General features: G+C 45.8%; 1 protein-coding gene across 1 annotated transcript in view; it reads left to right on the forward strand.

Annotated features, from left to right (window-relative positions):
• Positions 1-2,079, forward strand: part of ZW10 (zw10 kinetochore protein) — a 32,790-nt gene extending 30,711 nt beyond the window's left edge. Inside the window, exon 16 of the mRNA XM_080815320.1 lies at positions 1,473-2,079. Within this exon, the coding sequence (XP_080671446.1) occupies positions 1,473-1,593 (121 nt within the window). The 3' untranslated portion in view covers positions 1,594-2,079. The remainder of the gene's footprint in view (positions 1-1,472) is intronic.
• Positions 2,080-26,234: the final 24,155 nt, after the last annotated feature.

Here is a 26,234-nt window from a genome sequence, read left to right on the forward strand (position 1 = left end):
TCCTAAAACAGTGAAAATGAGATTTCTGCTTGAAAAAAAAATCACATCAGAATACTTCCAACTACCTTAGTATAAAATTTGATTTATTTATTTGTTATTTACAAGTCCTTAGTGGGTAATAAGATGTCTTTAGGTAAGACTCCAGAGGGCAGCAGATACGAAATTTTCTTTCTACTTTTAACCCTTCTGCAGCCTAATAATCATTAATTCTTTGTTGTGAGAACAATTAGAGTACTGGTGTATCTTAGCTTCGTATTTTCTCCCTAGGAAGAATTTTTCTCCTAGAGATTTCAGTTAAACCTAAGAATGGTAACTAATTGGGTAATTTTTTACTGAGGAAACTACCTCCAGTTATGTAGTTTAAATCTTTTAATATTATAAAATATACATATGAAATATACATATGTATACATATAAAATATTTTAATATTATAAAATATACATATATATATATATAAACATATTTACAATCTAAAGGAAACAAGTAAAATGTTTGTGTTCTTATTACCTAATTTAAGAAAAATATTACCAGTACCGTGAGGACTCCTGTGTGCCCCTCTCCAGACATTTCTCACCATGGGCAGCCACTATCTTGAATTTTACTTACTTCCTTTCCTTTCTTTAGAGTTTTGCCACATTTGCACATATCCCTGAACAATTGAGTTTAGTCTTGCTTGTGTTTGAACTTTCTATAAATGGAGTCTTCATAACTTGCTGCTTGTGTTCAATATTCTGTTTTTGAAATTCACTCACGAGAGTATGCAGAGCTGTAGTTTGTGTTCACTGCTGTATCAGATTCTGTTGTACAGATATTTCGTTGTTTATTTATCCTGTTGCTTCATAGTTTCCCTAGTATTTGGTATTATCAGGCTCTAAAATTTTTGTTAGTGTGAAATGGTAGTTCATTGTCATTGTAATTTATATTTCCCTAAATTCTAATGATATTGGGCATCTTTTTATTGATCATTTGTTTTTCTTCTATTGTAAAATGCCTGTTCATGGTTTTTGCCCTTTATTCTACGGGATTGTTTGTGATTTCCTTATTGATTCAGGAAGTTCGCTGTGTATTTTTTATACCAGTCCTTTGTTGGTTAAAGTTTGTTGCCTGTGGCTCATTTTTAAAATAGTTACCGATTTTTAAAAATAGTTACCGATCCCAAGACTCCATTTAACCATATGAGGATGTGCCCATAATTCTCAAGTTCAAACAAGACTTAGTGAATATAGAATAAGGGGGAACAGTGTTATCTTCCTAACCTCATCTCTTCATCTAACTGTGCTGATACCAAAATAACTCAGAGAAGCAAAAGTTAAAGAAATTGGGTGGTAGAGCCATCAAGAGGGGGAAGGATGCCAGGATCTGTTTTACTTCCATTTAAGACAAATGAGCATTTGGGAATAAATAAGCAGTTTTAAAATCTTGCTTATACAGAGACATAAGAGGAAATAGAATTTTATCTTTTATTTTGCAGGTGGGCAGATGGAAAAGGGCCCTTGGCAGCGGCATTCTCTTCCAGTGAAGTAAGGGCTTTAATTCGTGCCTTGTTCCAGAACACAGAAAGAAGAGCAGCTGCCCTTGCTAAGATTAAATAGCTGCGTCTTCCTAAGAAAGCCATGTCTTGACTGTGTGGATTCCTCTCTTGGCGTAATTACTACTTTAAAGACTTCTTGGAATCGTCCATTAGTTTCGGTGAACCAGGATATCACGGAAGTCTGATTTCACCCAAGAACGCCTTACCTTCTGGCTCGTATGAGGCTTTGTTAAAGAACTGGATGTTAAGATAAGCTGTCAAGTGACGCACCTCAATTGGTTGACTTTCTAGCCATCCTCCCTTGATAAGAAACTGTCGGGTAGCATTATTTCATGTCGCTTCCGGGCCCTCTGGGAACCATATCCATTGTAGATGTAGACCCTGGCCTCCGATCGAGGAATCCTGGGGATTCCAAGAGTCAGGGTGAAGAATTTGTGAGCAGCTGGGAGGTATATTTTGGGGGCTAGGGGAGCCATATCTGTCCTTGCCAGAATTAAGAAGACTTCCTTTAATATTTCTTTCCAATAAATAATGCTTTTCAGAGTTAAGGGTGACTGTCTTTAATAACATGGGAGCTTTGACAAAAGAGTCCAGTGAGTTTTCTGGTCTTCTGTGCCATTCTCTCTGTTGACATTCATGATTCTCACAGAGGACTCACTTGCATCTTCTTTCTTCAACTATCTGGTAATTTGTAGGAGTCTTAGGACATCCTTTCAGTTTACATTTTTGGCCTTTTTTCTATTTCAACTAAATTCTGGTTTTTTTCGTTGGAAATCATTTTTCACCTTTTCTTAAACTCCACTGTTTCTGTACCTTATCAAATGGCAAAGGTTTTAAATTGGTCACGTTCCTTCGTCACATAATCTATGCCCTGAGATACTAACTCGGCTCCGTAGCCTAATCCTTGATTTGCTGACATAGACGATTCTTCAGCTCTGCTTAATCTGTTTTCAACTCTTTTTCAGCCATCAGAGGTTTGCCTGATGTCCAGGTTGTCCTGGCCCTCTGTAGGACTCTTCATACTGAAATACGGTTTCCTCTCAGGAAAAGAGTAAAGGGTGTGATTTTTTAGATGCTGTCCAGGCATACACGGCCTGGAAGAAGTGTTCAGGACAGTGGGCATGCTTCCTTAGGCTTAACCGCTTGATTCCTGGCACACAAGAACAATGATTTTTCCTCCTGTCTTCAAGGGGCCTGCCTTCCCCCTCAGTTCTGGTTCAGCCCCTACTCCTTCCGGTTGCTTAGTTTTTCTTTTACCTACTATAAGGGTCAGAGAATAACGAAAAAAAGAAGGCCATTTCTGTTTTTAATAACAGAACTCAGCTGTGGTTAATGATGAGCTATTTGTCTATACCGAGCACGTCCTACCTTGAGAACTCATAGAAAAAAGTACTGCCTGAACCAACTTTAGTTTTTTTGAGAACAAAGGAGTTGTCTCTCTTGAGAGAGGAAGGAGCCGTTTTCACGGGTGAAGAAAATATCTGTTGTTGAAAATTCACCCAATTTCAGGTAGCATTCTTCTCTCAGCAATTGAGAGAGTGGGGAACTAAGGACAGAGCTGAAATAAAGGCACGCCAGGGCTATTACACCGAAGAGCGGGTTTCTTTTGTTCACAGAAGCTATTCCTGTTGCTTGACAGGTACAGCAATTTGGGGGTGGGATCTCTTGTAACTGAAAGGCACACTTCGCATTCTTTCCCTCCCCTCGGGAGCACAGAAAATCGCATTGCCGTTCTTGCGAGGCCGTGTCGACTGCGTCTCTCAGGACCGTTTCCCCTAATGAACGGTTTGGACACGCACAGGCAGGCACACGGCTCTTCTTCCCTGGCCAGGGCAGTGGGGAGCTGGTGATCAAGTGGATGTTCATTTCGGGCACAGACGAGCCGTCCCGTGGGGCACGTGGCCGTTGGGTTTGTCCGGAAGCTCTCACAGGGACCTTGAAGGTACCTGTTCTGATTGGGAACCTGAGCGGGATGGGGAGTAGAACCCGCTTTTAGAGAGACCGTGCAGATTACGGGAGCCAGGGAACTTCCGGAGGACTCATTGAGTGGCTCTGTGGGCCAGCTAGAAAAAAACCCTTTCCAAATAACAATCAGGACTCTACAAATGACGCTAAGAGTGAAATTTAAGAAGGTTCCCCAAGCTTTTAGGAGAAAGAGTTTTTGTTAAAAACGTGAGACAGCAAACAGCTTGAATCTACTTGGTAGTGACTTCTGTCCCTATGGGGATCCTGGATTGTTGACGTCCCCCCTGAGTTTCTACGGTCAGTTTTGCACGAGGATTTCTCTCTAAAATGGAGATCCTCCAGATGGCACTCTTACTTCAGGCCTGGGAGCATCACAAGGCCTGTAGGTCTGGTCTGTGGAAATTTGCCCTGGGTGTATATAGTTGGCCTGGGTCAGCCCAGGAAGATCCTGCAGACTCCGAACAGCAGCCTTACTTACTATAACCTGCGAGATGTGGCCGACCCATCACTTGTGAGTAGATCAAACGGGTTTTCTCTCATCATTAACATTGTGAAAGAAGAAGTGGACAGTCTGCTTCCCACACTTGCATAATACTTACGCTATCGCTTACGGCAATGATTCCTGGCCTTTTGGGGGGTTTCGTTTTATTGTTACTTTGATGTCTCAAGATTTTGTCTATCATCTGTAAGTTCTGCGTGGTATGTGTGTGTATATACACACACCCACACATGTACACACACAGAGGGTAGTTTTCTTATAAGAAAAGAGTTGGCCCAAAAGAGTTGGCCAAGTTCCACAGTTAGTTTGTAGCATGGATCCATGAAGCTGTGTATAGAAGTAACTTCTTCGGGAAGGGATGTAACTATAAATGCAGGAAAGGATAAAGCTATTGGAAATTGTCTCACATACAAAAAGTCTTGGCACAAAGAATCTTTTCAAATTGGGTTTTGATGCCCACATTCTTCCTAATAAAAAACTTGATTTTGAACATTTGTTTTGTGGTGACTTCCTCCTAAAAATATACATTGTCCTAAAGCCTAACATTTCCTAAAAGTAACAAAGCCTCACTTTGAGGTTTTCAGTTGTCATATGTTTTGGACAGAATTCCTCCCTTCGTCACGAGGGGTTTGGCTTACGATTTTTTGGGGTGGGGGGTCTAAGAATTTTGGGATGTCACCTGACATAACTGGGAACAGACTTCAATGTCTCAAAACCAAGTTATGAAATCTCTGCCTAGAGGTTGGGAGGAGGGCAACAATTCTGATGAGCTCCGTGTAAGCTCTGCGCTCCTCCTCAGAAACCAGCTGCCCTAGATTTCTTGTTTAGTGTGAAAGACTGTGGTGGGAGAAAACTAGTACCAAGACCACAGACACCTACCTCTGCTGCACCTCAGCCTTCCGGGCAGTTTTAAAGTTTCCTGTGTTCATCCCCCACTTAACGTTTATTGGGTGCCGAGGCTTGTCCTAGTCACTGAACAACCCCCCCCCCCCCACGCTCCCACCCTGGAACAAAAATTCCTGTCCCTCTGGTGATTTGAATTCTAGTGACAAAGGTAATTAAGTAGGTTAGTTAGTATGTTTGAAGATTTTAAGCTTCGCTATGGGAAAAATAAGTGTAGAGTGAACCCCACAAGAGTTCCAGAGAAAGGAGAAAAGGGGAGGAAGTTGTCATTCTAAACAGGGTAGAGCACATCTTCCTGAGAAGGCGAGCGAGCTGTGTGGCTACCTGGGTGCGGATGATTCTGCGTAGGCAGACCAGCCCTTGCAAAGCCCTAGGGTGGTGGGAGTGTGCCTGGTGCACTCAAGAAATAGCAGAGAGTGAGGGTGGGGCGTAGGAGGAAGGGACGTTAGAGAAGTAACAGGAGAAGGTATGACTGTGTACTCCATCGTAAGGTTTTTGTTTTCTTTTTAACTCTGAGTAAATAGGAAAGCTGCAGTAGCTTCAAAAGAAAGGGTGGGGGGAAGCATATATAAAAGCACAGAAAATACTATGGTGAAACCCTAGGTACCCATCACCCGTCTTCAACAATTATGATCACACAGGCAGCATAACAACTGTGATCATCTGTATCCCCTCTATCCTCCTTGCTCCCGCAAACACTGGATGCTGAAGCAAATGCCAGACAGCGCATCATTTCAAACCCAGGGCTCATTCCTGTGTAAAGTCTGAATTTTGTTTCCTTTGAAGCTTTGTCTGTTTGCATCCTTCAGATCTCATCATTCTCCCTCTCTGTGCCGGCAGGAGTATCCTCTAGCTGCCTGCCTCCCTCCCTGTTTCCCCAACCCTACTTCTCCATGCAGGCTCATCCTGTCCCACTCTACTCCCGTTCCCTGAACACTGGGTGTGAGCTAACAAACACCAAACTCACCACACTTGACAGCCGACTATGCCACTACTTCCCTTTGAGTCGTCTCTGCCCCAGCCACTTGCCCCAGCTAACCCAATCCCATAGTGTCTGGTTGTTCGAAAGGTGCCCAGTAAAGACCTCTCTCTTGCTGATGTCTTCAGAGGATGTCCTCCTTCCTCTTAAAACCAGGGTTTCCTGGTTTCTTTCACAGAGAATCCAGTGGACATAGTAACCCAGCTCCAGCTGGTGGGTCCAAGGACTGGCTATTGGCTGGAGTCTGGCACTGGCTTGGTTTAAGGCCAGGCAGCCAGCCCCCTTTCCCAAAGTCTGTCTGGGGGCGGGGGGTGGTACAGGGGGTATAACAGCCACTACCTGGCTTCTTCTGTATCCCGTTCCCATTTCTCCATTTCTCTGACTTTAGTGATGCTGCTTTAAAAGAATAGTAATTGTTTTCATCTGCACGAAGGGCTCCATTTATGCTGGATTAACGTGCAGTATGGTAAAATTTTTGCATGACATTAAATATGTCAGATTAACCCTGTTATCAATTTCATTGCATTTCAATACCAAGCTCTATTCCTTAGTGCAAAATCTAGGTAGTTTGCCACATCTGTATCTACATTATTATTACTTAAAACTGAAAAAAAAAAAAAAAGGACTTTTTGTTCACCAACTATCTGTTTAGTAATGTGTCCTGGGATCTTTTGTAAAATTAACTTCAATTGCATGGTTCTGAAGGACCAGTAGATCTTTTCTCCCCTTTCTCAAAGTCGGGGCACCTGCTCATGTTCACCAATAGCACGGGTCTGTGGTGACGTGTGCACTTTCTTTTATTAAGCCCTGTGGGATAGAATTCGTCTGCGGGAGAATTGTGAGCTCATTTTAAGCCCAGTTTTTCTCTTCCTGTCTTGTCACCCACCTCGGGCTTCCTTTTCCTCCTGACTATGTTTTTATTCTATCCTTTCCAGGCCAAAGAGAATACTCCTTGCTATGGGTGTGGAAGCACAGTGGTGTTGGAGTTGCTCAGGTTGCTTTCTGTTGGCTTTTAACGTCACCCTGTTGGCTCCCAGCAGAGCCTTTCTTTCTGCTCCTTTCCTTTCACTGACAACACTCCCTCCCTGCCCCCTCTCACCAAATTCCCTGAAATAATGTTTTTCATAAACTGGGATTTGATCTTCCTGACATGATTTTTCTCTGTCCAGGCCATTCTGCTATTTTTTTGCAATATGAAGGGCCCATTTGTTTTTTGCTGGTTTTGTTGTTGTTTTGTGGAACTCATTGCTGGTTTCCATTAGCAGCCACACTGCTGTTTTTATATGATAGCAGCACATTTTTTCATATAATCATATTTTATTATATTGTCAGATTTTCAGTTGTCAACTTCCCCTCCCCCCACTTTCATTCATAGAATGATGTCTTTCTTTTAAAGTCTACGGCCATGAAATATGCTTCTGTGGTCTTTGAACTATGCTTTTCTAAAGCCAGGCCCTATGTCCAGGCCACATCATTTCTTCCTCGCCTGTTGTGAAATTCGCATTTGTTCTCTAATGGATGTTTTGGACAAAAGTTCCCCTGTTTGCTTCTTTGACTTTCTGAAAGCAATTATTAGCAAGACTACTAGTTAACACATTGGACATTCTGGTTTTTAGCACAGTGGGACTTTGAGTGGGCATCTGGAGAGCTGACAGCCCCTATAGCCCAGTATCAACTTCTTGTTCATTTTAGAAAAATACCAGCCTCCTTGTCCACTTAGCTGGGTGGTGCTGTAGTACACGCGTGTGGCAATATTACTTTTTTTTTTTTTAAGATTTTATTTATGTAACAGAGCAGAAGCAGGCAGAGTGGCAGACAGAAGGAGAAGCAGACTCCCTACTGAGCAGAGAGCCTGACGTGGGGCTTGATCCCAGGGCCCTGGGATCATGCCTGAGCCGGAGGCAGACCCTTAATTGACTGAGCCACCCGGGTGCTTCATACTTCTGATTCTTTTTCTGTCCCCCCCGCCTTTTTTTTAAGATTTTATTTATTTGACAGACAGGGATCACAAGCAGCCTGAGAGACGGGCAGAGAGAGAGGGGAAAGCAGGCTCCCCACTGAGCAGAGAGCCTGGCGCGGGGCTCGATCCCAGGACCCTGAGATCACGACCTGAGCCGAAGGCAGAGGCTTAACCCACTGAGCCACCCAGGCACCCCTTTCTGTTTCCCTTTATCTCCCATGCCTGCTTGCTTCACATACATTTTATCAACCTATAATCATTTTATTCGGGGTCCCTGAGAACGCCACAGAATCTTAACTTTCTGGCCTTTGTTTGTCTCTTAGTAATTTCTGGCAGCAAAGCAGTAGGAAGGAAAGGGTGGTTTGGCTCGAGGAGAAGCAGACCTATATGACAGTTTTCTTTTCATAAAGACAAACTCACAGTCTCATTAAGAAAGCAATATTATTCTTCCATGAAGCGAAGATAGTAAACACCTTTTTAAATTTGCACTGAAATATATTTTGCCTTGGAGTTTGCTTCAGAGTAGAAGAAAAGAGCTCCTGAAAAAGCCTCTAGACTTAGTTTTTCTGTATTGTTTTTGTTTTTTTTTGTTTCATTTTATCTTGGGGAAGATTAGTGGGAACTGTGGGTGAGTCCGCGGGGATAAAAGGGAAAGGAAGAAAAACTGAAGGGACTTGGTTCAGGTCCTTTGGTGGATCTTCTGGGGAGTCCGCTGGTCCGGCTGGACTCGGGAGGAAGGAAGGGTGGAAGGGGCAAGGTCGGAGGGTGGCAGTGGGCTCGCACTGACCTGGCTTGACCCAAGTCCACATTTCTTTAGCTCTGTGACCTCACATAAGCTGTTGATTCTGTCTGACTCAGAATCTTCATTTGTAAAGTGGGGATAATAATGCGACTGAGCTCATGGGCTCGCTAAGAAGATTGACTGAGATAATCCACGGTCAAACACACAGCACAGGCCTGACACAGCACAGTGATCATAGATCCGTTGACACCAGTGTTGGGCGCCTCTAGCTCAATGCACCCAATTTAGAGTTTAGTGTTGTAGGCAGTTCCCTGACCCGACTGGAAGTCATCCGAGGACAGGAATGGTGTCCAGTACTTTCTTGATCTGAAGCTGGGCAGAGTAAGCTTAATGAATGATCACGGAGTGGTTTGACGTCAGCCCCACACAATGTGTGACATGGCGGCTCACATAAAGAGAGAAAGGGGTGCCTTTGTCCTGTGAGTTGGGGTGCCCTTGTAAGTAACCTGTGCAGCCTCTAACATGGGAAGGGGTTGATTTTGGATCCCCGGGGGGCTTTTTCCGTAGGCCGTGTGTAGATATTTGTATTTACGTATAGGTTTAAAAACCTGTTTGTAGAATTTATACCACTTAGAGACATAAATTACCTTCAGTTCTTGTTATCAGGAGTCCTCAGCACTAACTGAAGCCCTGACAGTGTCCCTGAACCATTGCCAAGTTCTGCAAGGCTTCCAGACTGGCGAAGATCAAACCATCCTAGTGCACTTGGAGTTAACATACGTGATTTACATTCTAGGTCTTTGAAAGTTGGTCTTCAACTTTGGGCAACTTTTAAATAGAATAGGCAGTTAACCCAAGCAGTCAATTTGCCAACTATTCTGGACAAATAGGGCTTTATTATAGGAACTTATTATTATTACTACTGCTACTGGAAGTGGTTTTCCATTCAGTTTTATTACAATGATGATTATCTTTGGGTGGAGGTGGGAGGAGTTAAGTAACAATGTTTTTTTTTTATTGTTTGTTTTGTTTTTTAAAGCAGGCAACAACAGCAACAACATTTTTTTCGAAGTCTGTATTTCTGTCTCCAGAAATGAGCATGAGAGGGAGGTGATGAGGGACGGAGGCTTTGGGAGCTGCCGAGCAAACTCCCCTTCTGTTCCGTGTCTGGCAGGAGAAAGAAATGAAAGAGAGGGACACAGGAGCAGAGGGCTGAAGTCTGTAGTCAGAGGGACAGAGAGAAAGAGCAAGCGCGCAATAAATTCAGCTGGGACAGAAGGAACAGAGATGGCGAATGTTCGTCAATAGTAACCTTCGCAGAATCGTGTGGCGGCGTGGTTATCAGGGTCATGTGCACTTTGTAGTTATTTTACAAAAGTGACTCACAATCATTCTGATTAGTGTTTGCTGGGTGGTTGGGATTTACATGGGTGATTGTGCCTAATTGCTAATGGGTCGTGTGCAGCCTGGGTCTGTATAAACCAAAGACAGTGTTTTCACATTTAATCCTAAAACCGCTCCTTTGAGGAAGATATGATTATCCCTATTTTATGGATGAGGAACCAAGGCACAGAGAGGTTGAGAGGCTTGCCTAAGGACACACAGTGGGTAAACAGTCAGGCGCCCGGCCCTGGTTTGTTTGAGTCCAGTGCTGGTTCTCCTTTTAGTGTTTTCATGAAAAGTCCTTCTCACCCAGGGGACTTCCTGCCTCTCAGATGTCTCCAGATGTGTTAGTTGGCCAGAGCTGCTGTAACAGAGAACCAAAAACAGGGTGGCTTAAACAGCAGAAATGTATTGTCTCTGTTCTGGAGGCTGGAAATCCAAAAATCAAGATGTTGGCTGGACGGGTTCCTACCTAGGGCTGTGAGGGCAGAATCTGTCCCAGTCCTCCCTCCTTGGCTTGCAGATGGCCATCTTCCGTCTGTGTCTCTTTGTATCGTCTTCCCTCATTTCCCCCATTTCTAAGGACACCAGTCACATTGGTTTAGGGTCCATCTTAATGACCTTCTTTTAACTTGATTACCTCTGTAAAAACCCTATCTAAATAAGGTCAGATTCTTGGTTCTTTGTATGTATGTATGTAACATATGTATTTGTGTAAGGGGGAGCCACAGTTCACCCCCTCGCGTGACACACATCTGCAGGTCACACACTCTGGCGGCTGTGCTCCTCACACTTTGTTCACGGTAGCAGGATTTTTCCTCTTGCCCATCACTGTCTGTGCCTGTTTTATTTAATCTGTTAACTAACAGCCATGAACATAGTCACCTTTTAAGTGGGCCTGCTCACTGGACTGAGTTTGAGGTCAATAAGGCATTCAGTGGGCTCTAATTTAATTAGTCAAGTTACTGTGACAGCTGCTTTGTAACCCTGGTTCACAGACTGGCAGAGGACGGAGACGAGACTGGCAGAGCTCACTGTTGACTCCAGGCATCCCCGGTGCAGCCCCGGGCCCTAGCAACTTTGCCCCTGTACTGGCAGAAAAAGAGAGAGAAGTTGAAGAGGCATTTGGGGTTCTTTACCCTGGATGTATCTTTTAAAATTAAATGCGAACCAGAACAGAAAGTCAAGACCCTGCAGTTTCATTCCCCTCTTTCCTCATCTCGCCACATAGCAAGTCAGTTCTCCCATAATTTAAAGACTTTCCAAAAATCTCCTTTACAGCAGAAACTTCCTGGGCCGCTGCTGGATTTGTTAGCTGCTTCCGTCCTTCTCCCCCAATCCAAGCTGACATGGTTCCCCAAACCTCTCCTAACCCCCGCCCCCGCCCTGCACCTCATCAGCCCCCGTCTTAGGCTTGCCTCTTGCTCTGAGGAGCCCTTGAACTTGTCAGTCTCTCACTGGCCTCCCCCAGTCTGTGAGGGGCAGGGCAGCCCTGGAGATGGGAAGAGAGGTCTGGACGCAAAGTCAGAAGACACGATTTTCTTCTTGGCCCAGCAATGTGAACTTGGGCAAACCATTTAGCTCCTCTGCTAAGTGTGGTCCCTTACCAAATGGACACAGAAGTCCCTGTCTGGCCCACCTTCTAGGATGATCTTGAAGAGGGAATAAACTTCAAAGGAGCTGCCCCTATACAAGCCAATGAGAAAACGAAGAAGACTCTCACTTTGCTTATGCGGTTTTACCATACGGTGGATTTCCAAGGTCATGATGTGGGCTCCCTGTTCTGCGTGTGTTGTGTTGGAGCTGGGTTGACCGCCGAGGAAGAGAGAACTCCGCGTGGTGCCCCACCCTGCACGGCGTGCGGTCAGGTGGGAATGGGCTTCGGATGATGGATGAAGGCCAATCTCGGAGAAGAAAGGAAAGACAAGTGGGTGACAAAGTGGGTGTCCAAGCAGGTTGCACATGGAGAGAGGGACTTATTTTCTCTGAGTCATGAAGGTTTTACAGTCGGACCAGTCGTTAAACATTGATTTAAAGTGTCAGATGGCTATTGCTAAGCTAGAGCAAATGTTCGAGAAGGTACTTTTAATCAACCCCATGACTGATATTTTTCACTATTCCTTTTTGTCTCAATTAAAAGCAGATGAAAAATGCCCTTTGTGTCCAGTAGTGACACCACCGACTCACCATGTGGGGAATTCTTCTCACAGTCCAGATCCGGCTGAGTAATCCACAAGCGTTAAGTCTTCAGATAGAAATATGAATGGCTCCTGAAGTAAATGGCCTTTACAGAGTTTTTTAAAAAAGCAGTTGCTTTAAACAAATGAGCAATTTGAGGGGGGATATTTTATTTATAGTATGTAAATTACAAACTTCATATTTTATGTCTGAGTTTGAGAAATCATCCAGAAACAATGGATGGATCTTTGTAGGCTTAGAAATCATTTCCTAGAATACAACTTGGGTAATTTTTTGTCTGAATATTTGAACAAGGGAGGGCTTGTTTCCCTAGCCTCTTGGGAATGCATGTTCCTGCGTGGGGAGGAGAGAGCCGCTTTTTCTGTCCTTCTCACTTTTTGTGGCTGCCATGGTGGATGATGCGGGGGGAGTGCAGGGGAGGACAGGGGGAGCTTTTTTTTTTTTTTTTTAATTTGAGAACTATGACGTGCCGTTTACTGGGTAAAATGCTAGGAATAACTCTATCTACGCAGACATACTTTGTTTATCGCACTTAGCTTTATTGTGATTTGGAGATAGTGTTTTGTTGATTTGTTTTGTTTTGTTTTATTTTTACAAATTAAAGGTTCAAGCAAGTCTATGACACCATTTTTCCAAGAGCATTTGCTCACTTAGAGTTTCGGTGTCATATTTTGGTAATTCTTGCAATATTTCAAAGTTTTTCATTATTATTATATTTGTTAGGGTGATCTGTGATCCATGATTACAGCTTTCTGAAAGCTCAGTTGATAGCAGTTTTTAGGAATATTTTTAAATTAAGGTATGTGCATTGCTTTTTAGACATAATGCTATCATTGCACACTTAATGGACTACAGTATAGTGGGAACATAACTTATATGCACTGGGAAACCAAAAAATTCATTTGACTCACTTCATTGTGATATTTGCTTGATTGCTGTGGCCTAGACCTGAACCAGCAATATCTCTAAGGTCCGCCTGTGTGGAAAGAAGCCAGTAATTCTGGGTTTGGGGGATTAGCGAGAGGTTTGGTGATGGGTTGGCATTTGAGCTCTATCTTGAAGCGCCAATTTTCTCCTTAGGAAAACTGCATGAAGGGGTGTCTGGCTGGCTCAGTCGGTTCAGTGTCTGCCTTTGGCTCAGGTCATGATCCCAGGGTCCTGGGATCGAGCCCCATGTTGGGCTCTCTGCTCAGGGGGCAGTCTGCTACTCCCTCTCCTTCTGTCCCTCCCCTCTACTCATGTTCTCGCTCACTCTGCTCTCTCTCTCAAATAAACAAATAAAAAATCTTTAAAAAAAATGAGAGAAGGACATTCTAGGCTGAGAGCACAGTTTAAGCAAAGAGTCAGAGGGGGGAAGTGGAGGTCTACTTGAGGAATATTCTAGGACTTTGTAGTTGGAATATAGGGTACAAGAGGAGAAAAGATGCAATGTAACACGAGACCGAAAAGATTGGTTTGAGATTAGATCATGATCTGCATTGAATAATTAGACTAAAGGATTTGAATTTGACCCTGAGGGGAATGGGGAGTCAGTGAAGGTTTATATGAGGAGCAGAGTGGCCTGGTTTGACCTTTGTTTGGGGAGGAACTCTGTAGCCACATGGAGTGTGGGTTATGTGGGGTTGAGAAGGAAGGCAGGGAGATTGTTTAGAAAGTAGGAGATGATAGGAGTCTGAACTAAGGTAGGGTTGGGGAGGGAGAGTGGTGGGGAGAACTTTCCTGACTGGGCAGGATGGTGGAGGGGAGGTAATAAAACAGACTGGCACATGTTGATCGATTGCTTCAACAAACCTTTACTGAGCACTTACCACATGCCAGACAGGCACTGTGCTGAAAGGACAAAGATGAAGAGACAGTGTCTCTGGTCCGAGGATTTACCCCACTTAACCCTCAATCATGTCCCACATGCGTGTGATTCATGAGCTACTGGTGCGGAGGCTGTTGGGGGAATTAGAGGCACATTAAACTTGGGTCTTAAAGGATGGTGGCAACCTGATTATGTCCGTGGGCTGCTTTTTAAAAATGGTTGTTTTGGGGGCACCTGGGTGGCCCAGTAGGTGAAGCGTCTGCCTTTGGCTCATGTCATGATCTCTGGGTCTTGGGATCAACCCTGCGTTGGGCTCCCTGCTCAGTGGGGAGTCTGCTTCTCCCTCTTCCCCTGCACCCCTCAAACCCCACTCATGCTCTCTCTTTCTCTCAAATAAATAAATACAGTCTTTAAAAATGGTTGCTATGGTTCTGGGGATAAGATACCTTAGCTCCAAAGGCTCACCTAATCTGGTCCACCCCTGCTCCAAAGGAAGCTCACAGCGTCTCCTTCCTGCTGCCTGGCTTCCCCTTCTTTTGGTCCCTTGGTGTCAGCAGACTCTCTCCTGAGACAGGGAATTGGCCCGTTGTCTTTGCCTGGAGCACTCTCACCTCTCCCAGATCCCATCTGAATCATCCCTTCCTTGGAGACGTCTTTCCTGAGTCTTCAGACTCAGTCCTGTCTCTGTTACATGCTTTCATTAGCACCTTGTACCTCTCATAGCACTTTTCTCAGAGCTGTAAGTGTGCGCATTATGTGGTCCTCTGATTCGTGTGTGTCTCCTCCCACTAAATGGTAAGCTCTTCAGGGCAGGAATTGTGTCTGGTTTTGCTCAACATTGTTACCTTCAGTATTTGCACAGTGCCTGGCCCATAGTACATTCTCAATGAATGCATGTTGGCTGATTGATGGGCTAAAATAATTAGTTAAATGAGGAAGGGCACTTCAGGAATGGAGAGCAGCATGAACGAAGGTACAAAGTTTTGTTCTGGGGATATTCTAGAAACAACCAGTGACTGGCTTACGGGAGGGAGGTTAAAGGGGAGGAAAAACAATGAGGCTAGAAAAGTATGTTGGGTGAACCTGGGGAAAAAAACCTGCGCCATACTAACTTGGGTGCAAGTTAGGTATACCCTGTTATACCCTGTTCTTCCCCCATCGGAGACTGCGTTCTAACTGCTGGGTTGCTAGAACAAGCCTATGAGCTCCTCCAAGGCAGAGGCGGTGCCCGACTTACTCACTGATGTAATTCCAGAATCTAGGAAGTTGCCTAGCATGTGGTAGGAACCTATAAAACACTTGTTGAAGGAATAAACAAGCAAATGAATCAATACTTTTATCGTGGGAGCTACGGTGAGCTATGCAAGGTTTTAAAATATTTTTAGTTTTGCTCTAGGAAACGTTACTTTGGCAGCAGGGTACAAAGGAGGGTCCATTTTCATTTATTTTATCCTTCCATATTGCTAGTGGAGCATCTGGATTTGCTCGAAAGGAGTGAGAAGGTGCACATATCGATGAGAATGGAAGAGACGAGAGGCAGGAGATCATTTGGGCAGCTGTTATGGGAGAGGATGCTGGTGGATGTTTAGGATGCTGGAGGAAGGGGTAGATTTGAGAGGTGTCCGATTTGAATGACTGGGCAGAAGGTCAGGAGTTGGGAGCAGGCGAAGATGACCCTAAGATATGCAAGATTTCTATTTGCCAAGCAAGAGTCAAACTTCTTGCTGGGGAGAGGGAGGGGGAGGGAAAGGAGAAGATGGAATGGGGGACATCCCCGGGACCCTTCTGAGGGCGCTGCCCTCCACACTTGCTTAGGCATCCCCTATTTTAGATTTCAGTCAGAATGAGACAGAAGGAAGTACTCAGAAAGCAGTATGCTAATGAAGAAGCAACTCATTACCATATGAGACCACAGAGCTATTCTTTTCCTTCTAAATACTCTTTTATCCATTTCTTTGTATTCCAAGCAAGCAAAACAGTAACAGACAGTCAGGATTTCTTCACTGCCTATTAAGACGCAGTCATGGTCTGGAATAAGTTAACTGGATCTCGCATTTTCCCAGTTTCCACTCTTTAAAGCTTATCTTTTATTAGACTCAGGAATCATTCATTTCTTCACTGAGAAAACCACTCTCCAGAGGGCTGGGTGGAAGGAGGTACGCAGTTGGGCCTCATTAGGCTGTGAGATGGCATTAGAGGGTCTGGTGGCTTGAATTAACCCCAGTGTGGTGGTCCAAACCCAACTGGGAGGGGCTGGGACTTGTTTGAGGGGACCTGGGGATATTGTATATACAGATGCACTATGCAACAGATAGGATCTGAGAGCAAGAGATGTGTTCTTGGTAGAGAAGAAGCTGAAGAGGGGAATGGACGGCACTGAGGGGATGTAGAGAGCTGTTAAGAATCTCCATCCTGCATCTCGTTCCGCGCGTGCTCTCACCACCTCCACCGAGAGCACCAAACTCCCTTTCTCTGGGAGAGAAAGAGTGAATGACTATGGGGGCCGTGCAGGCACGTCTGAAACCTGTAGGGCCGGCAGTCAGAAAGGGAGGATCATGGGAAGGTTTACATCCACACAGGAGGGCCAGAGCTGTCGTCTCCCGGCAGACAGGAATGGAGGGAGCATCACGAGTGGGCTGGAAGTCCGTAGGCACTGGCTAAAGCAGTGGTCCATAGACGGGATTTCTTCTCGGAGCCGGCATGTTCTATGAATATGTGACTTGCGGGGTCTGTATGTGTGGTAGGAATGGGAGAAAACCCCAGACCAGATGTCGGGGGACCTGGGTTTGGATGGCCTCCAACTTCCTGTGGCATAAATGATACATTCTTTCAACAAACTTTGTAAGTCTGGGGACTCTATATTACTTGAACCCAGGCATTTCCATTTGGATAGAGGAGGAATACGACAGTGGGATCTCTCTGAAGGACCGCTGAGGAAGGCCCTTCTTGTTTTGGGGGAAGAGTGACTGAAGGAGGAGAGAAAGCAAAATTTCAACATTCAGGAGGCGAGGCCTATCCGTAGACATGGTCCTGGGAGTCAGGGAGTTGTCAGGGGGCAGAAAGTAAGGGAGCAGGGTCAGGACTAAAATAAAAAATTTATAAAAAAAAAAATTTAAAAAATGAGCCTACATACGAATCACCATGGTAAAAGTAGAGCTCCCAGGGCCTTCATGCATAGGGCTTATGCTCCCGTTGGTTTCAGATAGTGCCCCCAAGGGACAAAATTTAAGGAGGCATCACTCTTAGGGTATTCAGGGACTGACACTCTGCTAGCTAGTGTGTCCCTCCTTAAAGTTTGCACTATAGGCCCCTCTGCCTTATGCTGGAGATGGATATTCTCTCCCAACCAGGGAAATGGCCAGGGGACTCAGAATAGCTCACCTAGAATGGAAGTAGAGAGAAACAGGGGAGACTTCTTAGGTAGCAAAGCAGAGAAGGATGGCCAGAGAGAGGCCAGTCCCGGTTTACTCTAAGACACACTCTTTTTTTTTTCTTCCCAGCTTTTTGGAGGTTTATGATCGACAAAATTGTGATTGTAAAATTCAAGTGTACATCTTAATGATTTGATGTCTATGTGTGTTGCGAAAGGGTTCTTACTTCTCCTCTAGTTCATTAACACATCTATCCCCCCACGTATTTATTTACGTCCTTTTTGGTGAGAACATGTAAGTTATATACTCTTAGCAAATTTTAACTATACACTGCAGTGTTATAAACTATAGTCACGAAGTTATAACTTCAGAGAGTTCTAAGATGAATACGGTGCTCAGACCTTACAGCGCTTATCATGCACGCAAGCTCCATTCCCTCCCAGAACTAGGCACTGGGGGAGCCCGTCCTTCAGGCAGAAGTCTGAAAAGTTGGATCTGAAAAGTGGGGTCCAAACGCTGCCCTCGTCAGGGAAAATTTGAGAATTGTGAGTTCCCTCCTGATGATATATCATTGGGCCGTGGGTGGAGTTTATGGCAAGAGTATGTCTCCGACTTTCCTGCCAGTTTTTATGTGGATATTTCCTCGCTGGCCATACTGGATGAGTCGCTCAGCTAGTTACTGGATTTTCTTCAGAGAGAGTTGCTCTGTGTGCAACTGTAGAGTTGGTGTGTCTGTGGAAAAACGGAATTCAGGAGCCTTGTATGTCATCCTCTTGAACCAGAAACCTTCACTGATTCCTCCCCGCCGCCCCTGCCCCGTATATGGGCCATACTTTCTTAATTTTTGTGTGCCTCACAGTTTCTTATTAAAAACTGGGTTTTAAGTAATGTAATACGTCGACTCTGGAAATCAGATTCTCCCCATTCCCTAGTGTTTATTGTTGTTGTTCTTGTTTGTTTAGTGACTTTTCTTTTTTTTTTAAGATTTTATTTATTTATTTGACAGAGATCACAAGTACGCAGAGAGGCAGGCAGAGAGAGGGGGGGAAGCAGGCTCCCCGCTGAGCAGAGAGCCTGATGCGGGTCTTGATCCCAGGACCCTGAGATCATGACCTGAGCCGAAGGCAGAGACTTAACCCACTGAGCTGCCCAGGTGCCCGGTTTAGTGACTTTTCCGAATGAATTCTGTAATGTCTATATTCTTTGTCATGTGTGGCCGCTGAAGTCTCTGCTCAATTAGCTTAGTGGCCAGCGAAAGATTAGACAGAGATTTGCCTTCAATGCCTAGAACCACTAAGTTTCTCAGCCTTGGCAGGGGGGCTCCATGGGCATATTGGGGCATGCCATCAACACTCAGCCAGGAAGCTGACAATTCTGCCTTAGCCTTCATGTCCTGCCTTGTCAGAGCCTCAAGGTTAGCCAGAGCTGAGAACTTAGGACCTTCCTTAAGTCTTTGCTAAGTCCGTACACAGCCCTGTGTATGTTTGCATTCCTGTGCATGTGCCTGCTTTCTGGATTCTCTGGGATACTTCAGAGCCTTTCAAAGCCTCTATGGATGCCTCGTTCCCCAGCTTTTTATTTTAAGGTTTTTGGTTAGCTGATTTTTGCCCCAACTGTTATTCATTGCCTTGGGCGGCCGTAAAGTCCAACAACTGTCCTTGATCGTTTTCAACAAAACTCCTTGGAGAAAAAGCTGTTCGTACTGGGCAAGCTCAGAGTCCAGTCAAAGTAAGACAGTCTCACAAAAGGGGTTTTCCAGACATTTCAAACAATGGCAGCTCTCTGGAGATGCGGCTCTGAAGGGACTCCAGCCCTGTTCTACCTGTGGCTGTTAGGCTGCTGGTTTTCCTAGCAATTGTGGGTTGTTGGTTTCTAGGAGAGAGCTTGATGGAATTACAACAAATTAAAATGCCACAAAGATCACTGTTCTTACCAAGATTGTGTCATTTTCCTTGAAGAAACACTTTCCATATTGCTGTGAGCCTTTGGTTAATTTCCGGACTTTTAAAAATTTGATCCTGACAGGGAACCTGGGTGGCTCAGTGGGTTAAAGCCTCTGCTTTCAGCTCAGGTCATGATCCCAGGGTCCTGGGATCGAGTCCCGCATCGGGCTCTCTGCTCAACAGGGAGCCTGCTTCCTCCTCTCTCTCTGCCTGCCTCTCTGCCTACTTGTGATCTCTGTCTGTCAAATAAATAAATTAATTAATTAAAAAAAAATTTTGATCCTGACAAATTTTTGTCTGCTTTCTCCTTGCTCTAATGGAGAAGAGCATTTTTGGAGGTCTTCACTGGCATTTTCACTGACATCACCCATAGTGTATTTGGAATGCCCTTCTATATGATTGCGTTCTCATTTCTTAAACACAGCTTAGGTGTCTCCTCTCCTCTGATGCTTTTTCTGTGTCCTCTGGGCAAAGGAGTCAGCTCTTCCTTTGTCTTCCTATACCCCTGTGTTTATGCCCTTGTTAATTCACTTTTCACTTACTTGTGTCTGTTCCCGTGTCTTCTCTCAGCCTGCAGTTTCCTAGCTGGGGACTTACTCATTGTCCGTGCTCAGACCGGTTCTGGAACACACAGCAAGTATGCCTGCTTGTAGGCTGAGGGTGTTTGTTTTAGGAGATCTCTGACCCTAGCCCGGGGAGTCTCAGCCCCAGCCACCAGTTCTGTCCTCCTGTTTCAGTGATTCACAGCTGACCTTCGTGTCTCCATCGTGTTGGAAGTGTGGGGAGCTCTGCGTGCGTACCGCAAGCTCAGAGTTGACTGAGCGTCTGAGGGAAGCAGAGGGCAGAAGCAAAGCCCGTGTCATGAGCTTCAACAGTGATAATAACGCCGGCAGGCGACAGTTACTGAGTCGTTTCCACGCTGCATGTCGGGCTAGGAGGTTTATGCTCAATATCTCATTCGGTTCCAGCATCAGTGCTATGAGGTGGGTCCTGTTATCCTCATTTTACACGTGAGGCCGAGTGAGGGAAGGGGCAGAACTGGGATTAGATGAAGGCCCGGCTTCCAAGGCCCATGTTCTTAACCGTTCCATCTGAGGGATGTGTGAGGAGCATTCGGAGGAGGGGAAACCACGCAAGCCTTTTCCTTCCCTGGCACCTGTTCTGCCTCCCTGAAGCGATGTGGCTCCCAGGTGTGTTCAGTCCACCTTGGGCTCAGCTGGGCCGCCTTGAGCTCTGAAGCAAGGGAGCGCTCAGGGCTCCTGCCGTGACTGGTCCCCAGGAAAGCGGGGGGGGGGGGAGAGGCCCCTGTTTCCCCAGCACTGGGGTGACAAGTGTATCCCTGAGGAGAGAAACGGCAAAGATTCCTCGTTATCACCCCCATTCCAGCACGGTGACAGCCCCAGGCTGCTGGGAAGGCCAGCCCACACAGAGAGGAGGTAGAATCTAGAGGGCTCGGAAGCATGTCCATAGATGCGGATATCGGTCCTTCTGATACAGCCCTGCCAGCGGGAAGGGGGATTGTGCTAGCATGCATGGGGCACACTGTTGGGCACAAGGGACCTGGTTGCTAAGCAACAGTCGCTGGCCTCCCCTCCTCCCTGTAACCTTTTCCTCTGTTTCTAAGCTTCTAGTTAGCGGATGGGAGGGGCTGAGGCTGCCCAGCCCAGCCCAGCCCTTGGCCCCCTTTCCTGCAACAAGGGGTCTATTCATGGTTCTGAGCAGACTTATTGTCTCACTGGCGCATGTCTGTGTGTGTGTGTGTAGGGGGAGGATAAAGGGAGGGGCGTATGTGAACTAGGGAGACCTCACCCTCCGACCAAGCGGGCTGGGCTGTTTGATCGATGCTGATCCAAGAACAGGAGCAGAACCCTGCCTAGAGACCCCGAGGGTTTACCTCGGTGCCACTGACCCGAATGGTAAGGCCGTACGTACGTCTGCCATCCCTGACCTGGCCTCTCTCTCTTTCTCTCTTCCTCTCCCCTGCCCGCACGCTTGGGCTTCTAGGCAGGTGGAAAGAGCCCGCTCTGGCAGCTCTGCACAAGGGCTAGATCCTAGAGGGGGCCCTGTGCGGTTAACCTCCCACGTTTGTCCTCAGGGACTGACTGTTAGTCTCTCCTGTCCCCCATAGGCCTATCCAGGTGCTTTGCATATAGACAGAGCTTAGCAAGTCATTATTACACTGAACTCGTACTCAAAGGGAGGACCAGGAGGTCCTGCTCTACCATGGCCCGTCGTTCCAGGGCTACTGCATGAGCTCAAACACATGGGTCTGGAGGTAGAGCAACTCCTGGGTGAGGCCAGTTAGTCCACACTTGATCTTAGCCAAAAGGCCGAGAAGCGAAGAGGCCAGTTAGTCCAGAAGCGGAACTGGAAGCCACGCTCCCTTGATACTGAGACAGGAGGAAAGCCTGGCCGTGCCCTGGAATTCTCTCCAGACCAAGTATTGCCTCTTTGCTTGGAAGGACATCCGTTCAAGAGAAACCATGTTCCCAGAGGAGAAACCCAAACCCCAAATACCGTTGTCACTTCTGTGCTTTCTTATGGGTGCTCGACTGACTCTAACAAGCCTGCGGTTCTCCAGTCTCATTGCTCGTGCCCTTGAGCCTCATCTCTGGACCCAAGAAGGAGTGTCTATGGTGAGGGGCAAGCCAAGACCCCATGTTTCTTGTGGAGCAGCAAGCCCTATCGGTGGGAGGACCAGTCCTACCTTTCCTGGGCTGTAACGGGTGGAGGGGAGGGGAGGGGAGGGGAGGTAGGGGTGGTGTCTTCCTTCATACAAGAGTTTGGGCTGCTGTCCTACTTGTGAGCTGAGCTGGCAAGGGTGTTCACGGGTCTGGTAGAATGATTTCCAGGGTGATTCACAAGTGACTTATCTGGGTGAGTCTTCAAAGGCCTTTTCCCTTCCTAGCCAGACGGTCAGGAGCGCGACGTTCTATGGAACACAAGGGCGGGACTGAGGAATGTGACGGGAACGTTCCATCTGACCGTTGGAAATCCAGTCTAAGCCAACATTGTCTTGGAGTCAGTGTTTCAGGTTTTTATGATCATTGGGTACCATTCTGGGTGTTGACAGGGTAAGTTGTGGTCTTCAGAGGAGACAAGTCTTATTAACATTTTTTTTTTTTTTTTTTTTTTTGAGAGAGAGAGTGCATGTGCCCGTGCAGGTGAGGAGGTGCAGGGAGGGGCTGAGGGAGAGGGAGAGAGAAAGAATCTTTTTTTTTTTTTTTTTAAAGATTTTATTTATTTATTTGACACAGAGAGAGAGAGTGTGAGAGCAAGCACAAGCAGGGGGAGTGGGAGAGGGAGAAGCAGACTTCCTGCTGTGCAGGGAGCCTGATGTAGGACTCGATCCCAGGACTCTGGGATCATGACCTGAGCTGAAGGCAGACGCTTAACCGACTGAGCCACCCAGGCGCCCAAGAGAAAGAATCTGAAGCAGGCTCCATGCTCAGTGTGGAGCCCAACGCTGGGCTTGATCTCAGAACCCTGAGATCGTGACCTGAGACAAAATCAAGAGTTGGACACTTAGCTGATTGAGTCACCCAGGCAGCCCTGGAGTCATTTTAACTTTTAAGGTGTCTTGCCTGTTTTGCGGGATCCCAAGTTCCTTGAAGAAAGGATCCATTGCTTTTACCTATTTCTTATTAATATTATTATTATTTTTTAAAGGTTTTGTTTATTTATTTGACAGAGAGAGAGAGAGAGCTCACAAGTAGGCAGAGAGGCAGGCGGGGCGGGGGGAAGCAGGCTCCCTGCTGAGCAGAGAGCCTGTTGTGGGGCTCGATCCCAGGACCCTGGGATCATGACCTGAGCCGAAGGCAGAGGCTTAACCCACTGAGCCACCCAGGTGCCCCCTATTTCTTATTAACATTATTATTATACTTAGCATTTGCACTGTGCTTTAGAATTTATAAAACCCTTTTGGTCATATAATCTTTTGCGGCCTCCCCACCTGCCTGCCTTCCTCCTCAATGTACATTAACTGAATTCCCACTTTGTGGCAGGCCCTGTGCTAGGCTCTGGGAGTCTAGACCAGTGAGGAAGGGCAGAGAGAAAGAGAAGTAAATGAACACAATATAGGGACACAACAGGTACCTCATAGAGAAGAAAGCTTCTTGGAGAAGTGACGTCTAAGCTGAGTCAGCTACGCGGGGAGAAGGACAGCAGAGGCAAAGTCTCTGTGGTGCGAGAGCGCGTGAGGGCCCAGAAGACTGGCATGTGTGTTACTAGGACCGAGTTCCACTGTGCAGGGCATCATGCTGGCAGGTGGGGATGGAGAGGTGAGTGAGGAAGGAGAGCTCAGAGGATTTTGTAGGCGGTGCCATCGAGCTTTGGATTCTTCTTAAAGAGTAGAAAGATTCATTGGGTACTTGAAAGAGGGGGTCAGTTTGCTCATGTTGGAATTGGAGGAGGATTGCTGCGGCGTGGACAGTGAGTGGAAATCAGATGCTAGAGGAGGGAGATGACTTGTTGGGTAGTGGTAGTTATTGCTCTTATTTTCCAAATGAGAAAACTGAAGTGTGGAGAGGTGCTGAGTTCAGTTCACGTAAGAGGCTGCAGACCGAGCTTTGCATTGCTGGTCTGGGGTTTCTTCCAAGATCTTCTTTCCCGTTACTCTTCTTCATGGCACCTGAGCATCTCGCAGCCTTGCGGCTCACTCTGCTCTGTGCTTTCTGACCCCCCGTGCCTTTGCCTCTTCACCCAGTGCCCATGTGTGTCCGTGCAAGTCCAGCTCATCTAGAAGGGACCGTCTCGGGCTGCCTTTTCTAGGAAGCCTGTTTTGATCTCCCAGTGAGAAACTCTCCTGCTTTCTTCTGTCACTTAACATGTTCTGCCTTTTTTAACATGTCAGGACTCGACTGCAAATTCTCTGGGGCAGTTGGGGAGTAATTATTATTTTATTTATTTAATAATAATAATAATTATATTATTATTATAATATTATTATTATATTATTATTAAAATTATTATTTATTTAATAATAATAATAATTTTTAAAAGGTTTTGTTTATTTATTTGACAGAGAGAGAGAGCTCACAAGTAGGCAGAGAGGCAGGCAGAGAGAGAGGAGGAAGCAGGATCCCCACCAAGCAGAGAGCCTGACGTGGGGCTCGATCCCAGGACCCTGGGATCATGACCTGAGCTGAAGGCAGAGGCTTAACCCACTGAGCCACCCAGGTGCCCCTTATTATTATTTTAAATTAACTTTATTTATTTGTTTGGTCCTTGAAGGTTTTTTTTTTAATTAAATTGAACTTATTTGGGGGTAATTGTAGATACACATGCATTCATAAGAAATAATCTCACCTGTACCCTTTTCCTCCCAGTGCTAACATCTTGTAAAACTCTAGTACAATATCACAACAGTATTGACATTGATACAGTCAAGGTACAGAACGTTTCTATCCCCCCAAGGACCCCTCCTGTTGCCTTTTGTAGCCACACCCACTTCCCTTCCAATCCCATCCCTCCTTAACTCCTGGCAACCAGGAATCTGTCTTCATTTCTATAATGTTATTGCTATAAGAATGTTATATAAATGGAATCATACAGTACGTAACCTTCCGAGACTGGCTTTTTTTTTCACTTGACATAATTCTCTAGAAATTCACCCACATTGTCCCACATGTCAACAGTTCATTCCTTTTTCTTTATTTCTTGGTGTGGATGTATTACAATGGGTGATGTCATTCATCCATTGAAGGACACCTGACTTGTTCCTACTTTTTAGATGTTACAGATAAAGCAACTATGAACATTATATACATATAGGTTTTTGTGTGATCCTAAGTTTTCCTTTTAGACATATGCACCCCAATGTTCATAGCAGTAATGGCCACAATAGCCAAACTGGAAGGAGCCCAGATGCCCTTCAATAGACGAATAGATAAAGAAGATGTGGTCCATATGTATAATGGAGTATTACACAGCCATCAGAAAGGATGAATACCCACCATTTGCATCAACATGGATGGGACTGGAGGAGATTACGCTAAGTGAAATAACTCAAACAGAGAAAGACAATTATCATATGATTTCACTTATTTGTGGAACATAAGGAATAGCATGGAGGATATTCGGAGAAGGAAGGGAAAAAAATGAAGGGCGGGAAATCCGAGGGGGAGAAAAACCATGAGAGACTATGGACTCGGAAACAAACTGAGGGTTTCAGAGGGGAGAATGGTGGGGGGATGAGTGAGCCTGGTGATGGGTATTAAGGAGGTCACGGGTTGCATGGAGCACTGGGTGTTATACACAATGAATCATAGAACACTATGTCAAAAACCAATGATGTAATGTATGGTGACTGGCATAACATAACAATAATTTAAAAACTGAACATGCAGATAGTAATTTTGTTCCTGGAATTTTTCCATGTTGGTTTATTTTGAGCTCCCTACCTCGTCCTCCATTGTGGCCTAGCACTTGGGCTAAGTCTTATTTACTGGGTGAATGAACGGACGGTGAATTGGGCAGGGGGACTTCTTCCTCTGAGACAGGAGGTAATGAAAAAAGCTGGGATCTAGAGGCCTGAGGAGGGTCATGCTGAGAGATTCAGCGGGCATCCTTGATGGTTGTGGGAGGCCAGGGGAGGGAATGGTGAGGAGTGCTGGGTCTGGGTTTGAATACCGGCTCTGGTGCTTACTGGCTGTGTGAGAATAAGGGGGGCAAGGTTAGCGGCTCCAGGAGAGCAGAGAGGGCCTGGTGGGGGGGGGGCATCAGTGGGAACACCAGAGTCTCTAAGATGAAAAAAAGGCAGTGAGTGCACAGTCAAGGTTAGAGAGTGGGGTCTTGTAGGGGGCCGGAGCTTCTCCCCTTGGTGTGGGGATCCCAAGTGACCAACCGTTATTTCCCCAGAGCCTGATGCCGGATAGCCAAACCCACATGGAGGCTCAGTATGCAGAGGAGGGCCCAGGACCCAGGAACTTCAAAGCAAAGCCGAGAGACCCA

Source organism: Martes martes, assembly GCF_963455335.1.
Source record: "Martes martes genome assembly, chromosome: 10".
NCBI classification, from domain to species: domain Eukaryota; kingdom Metazoa; phylum Chordata; class Mammalia; order Carnivora; family Mustelidae; genus Martes; species Martes martes.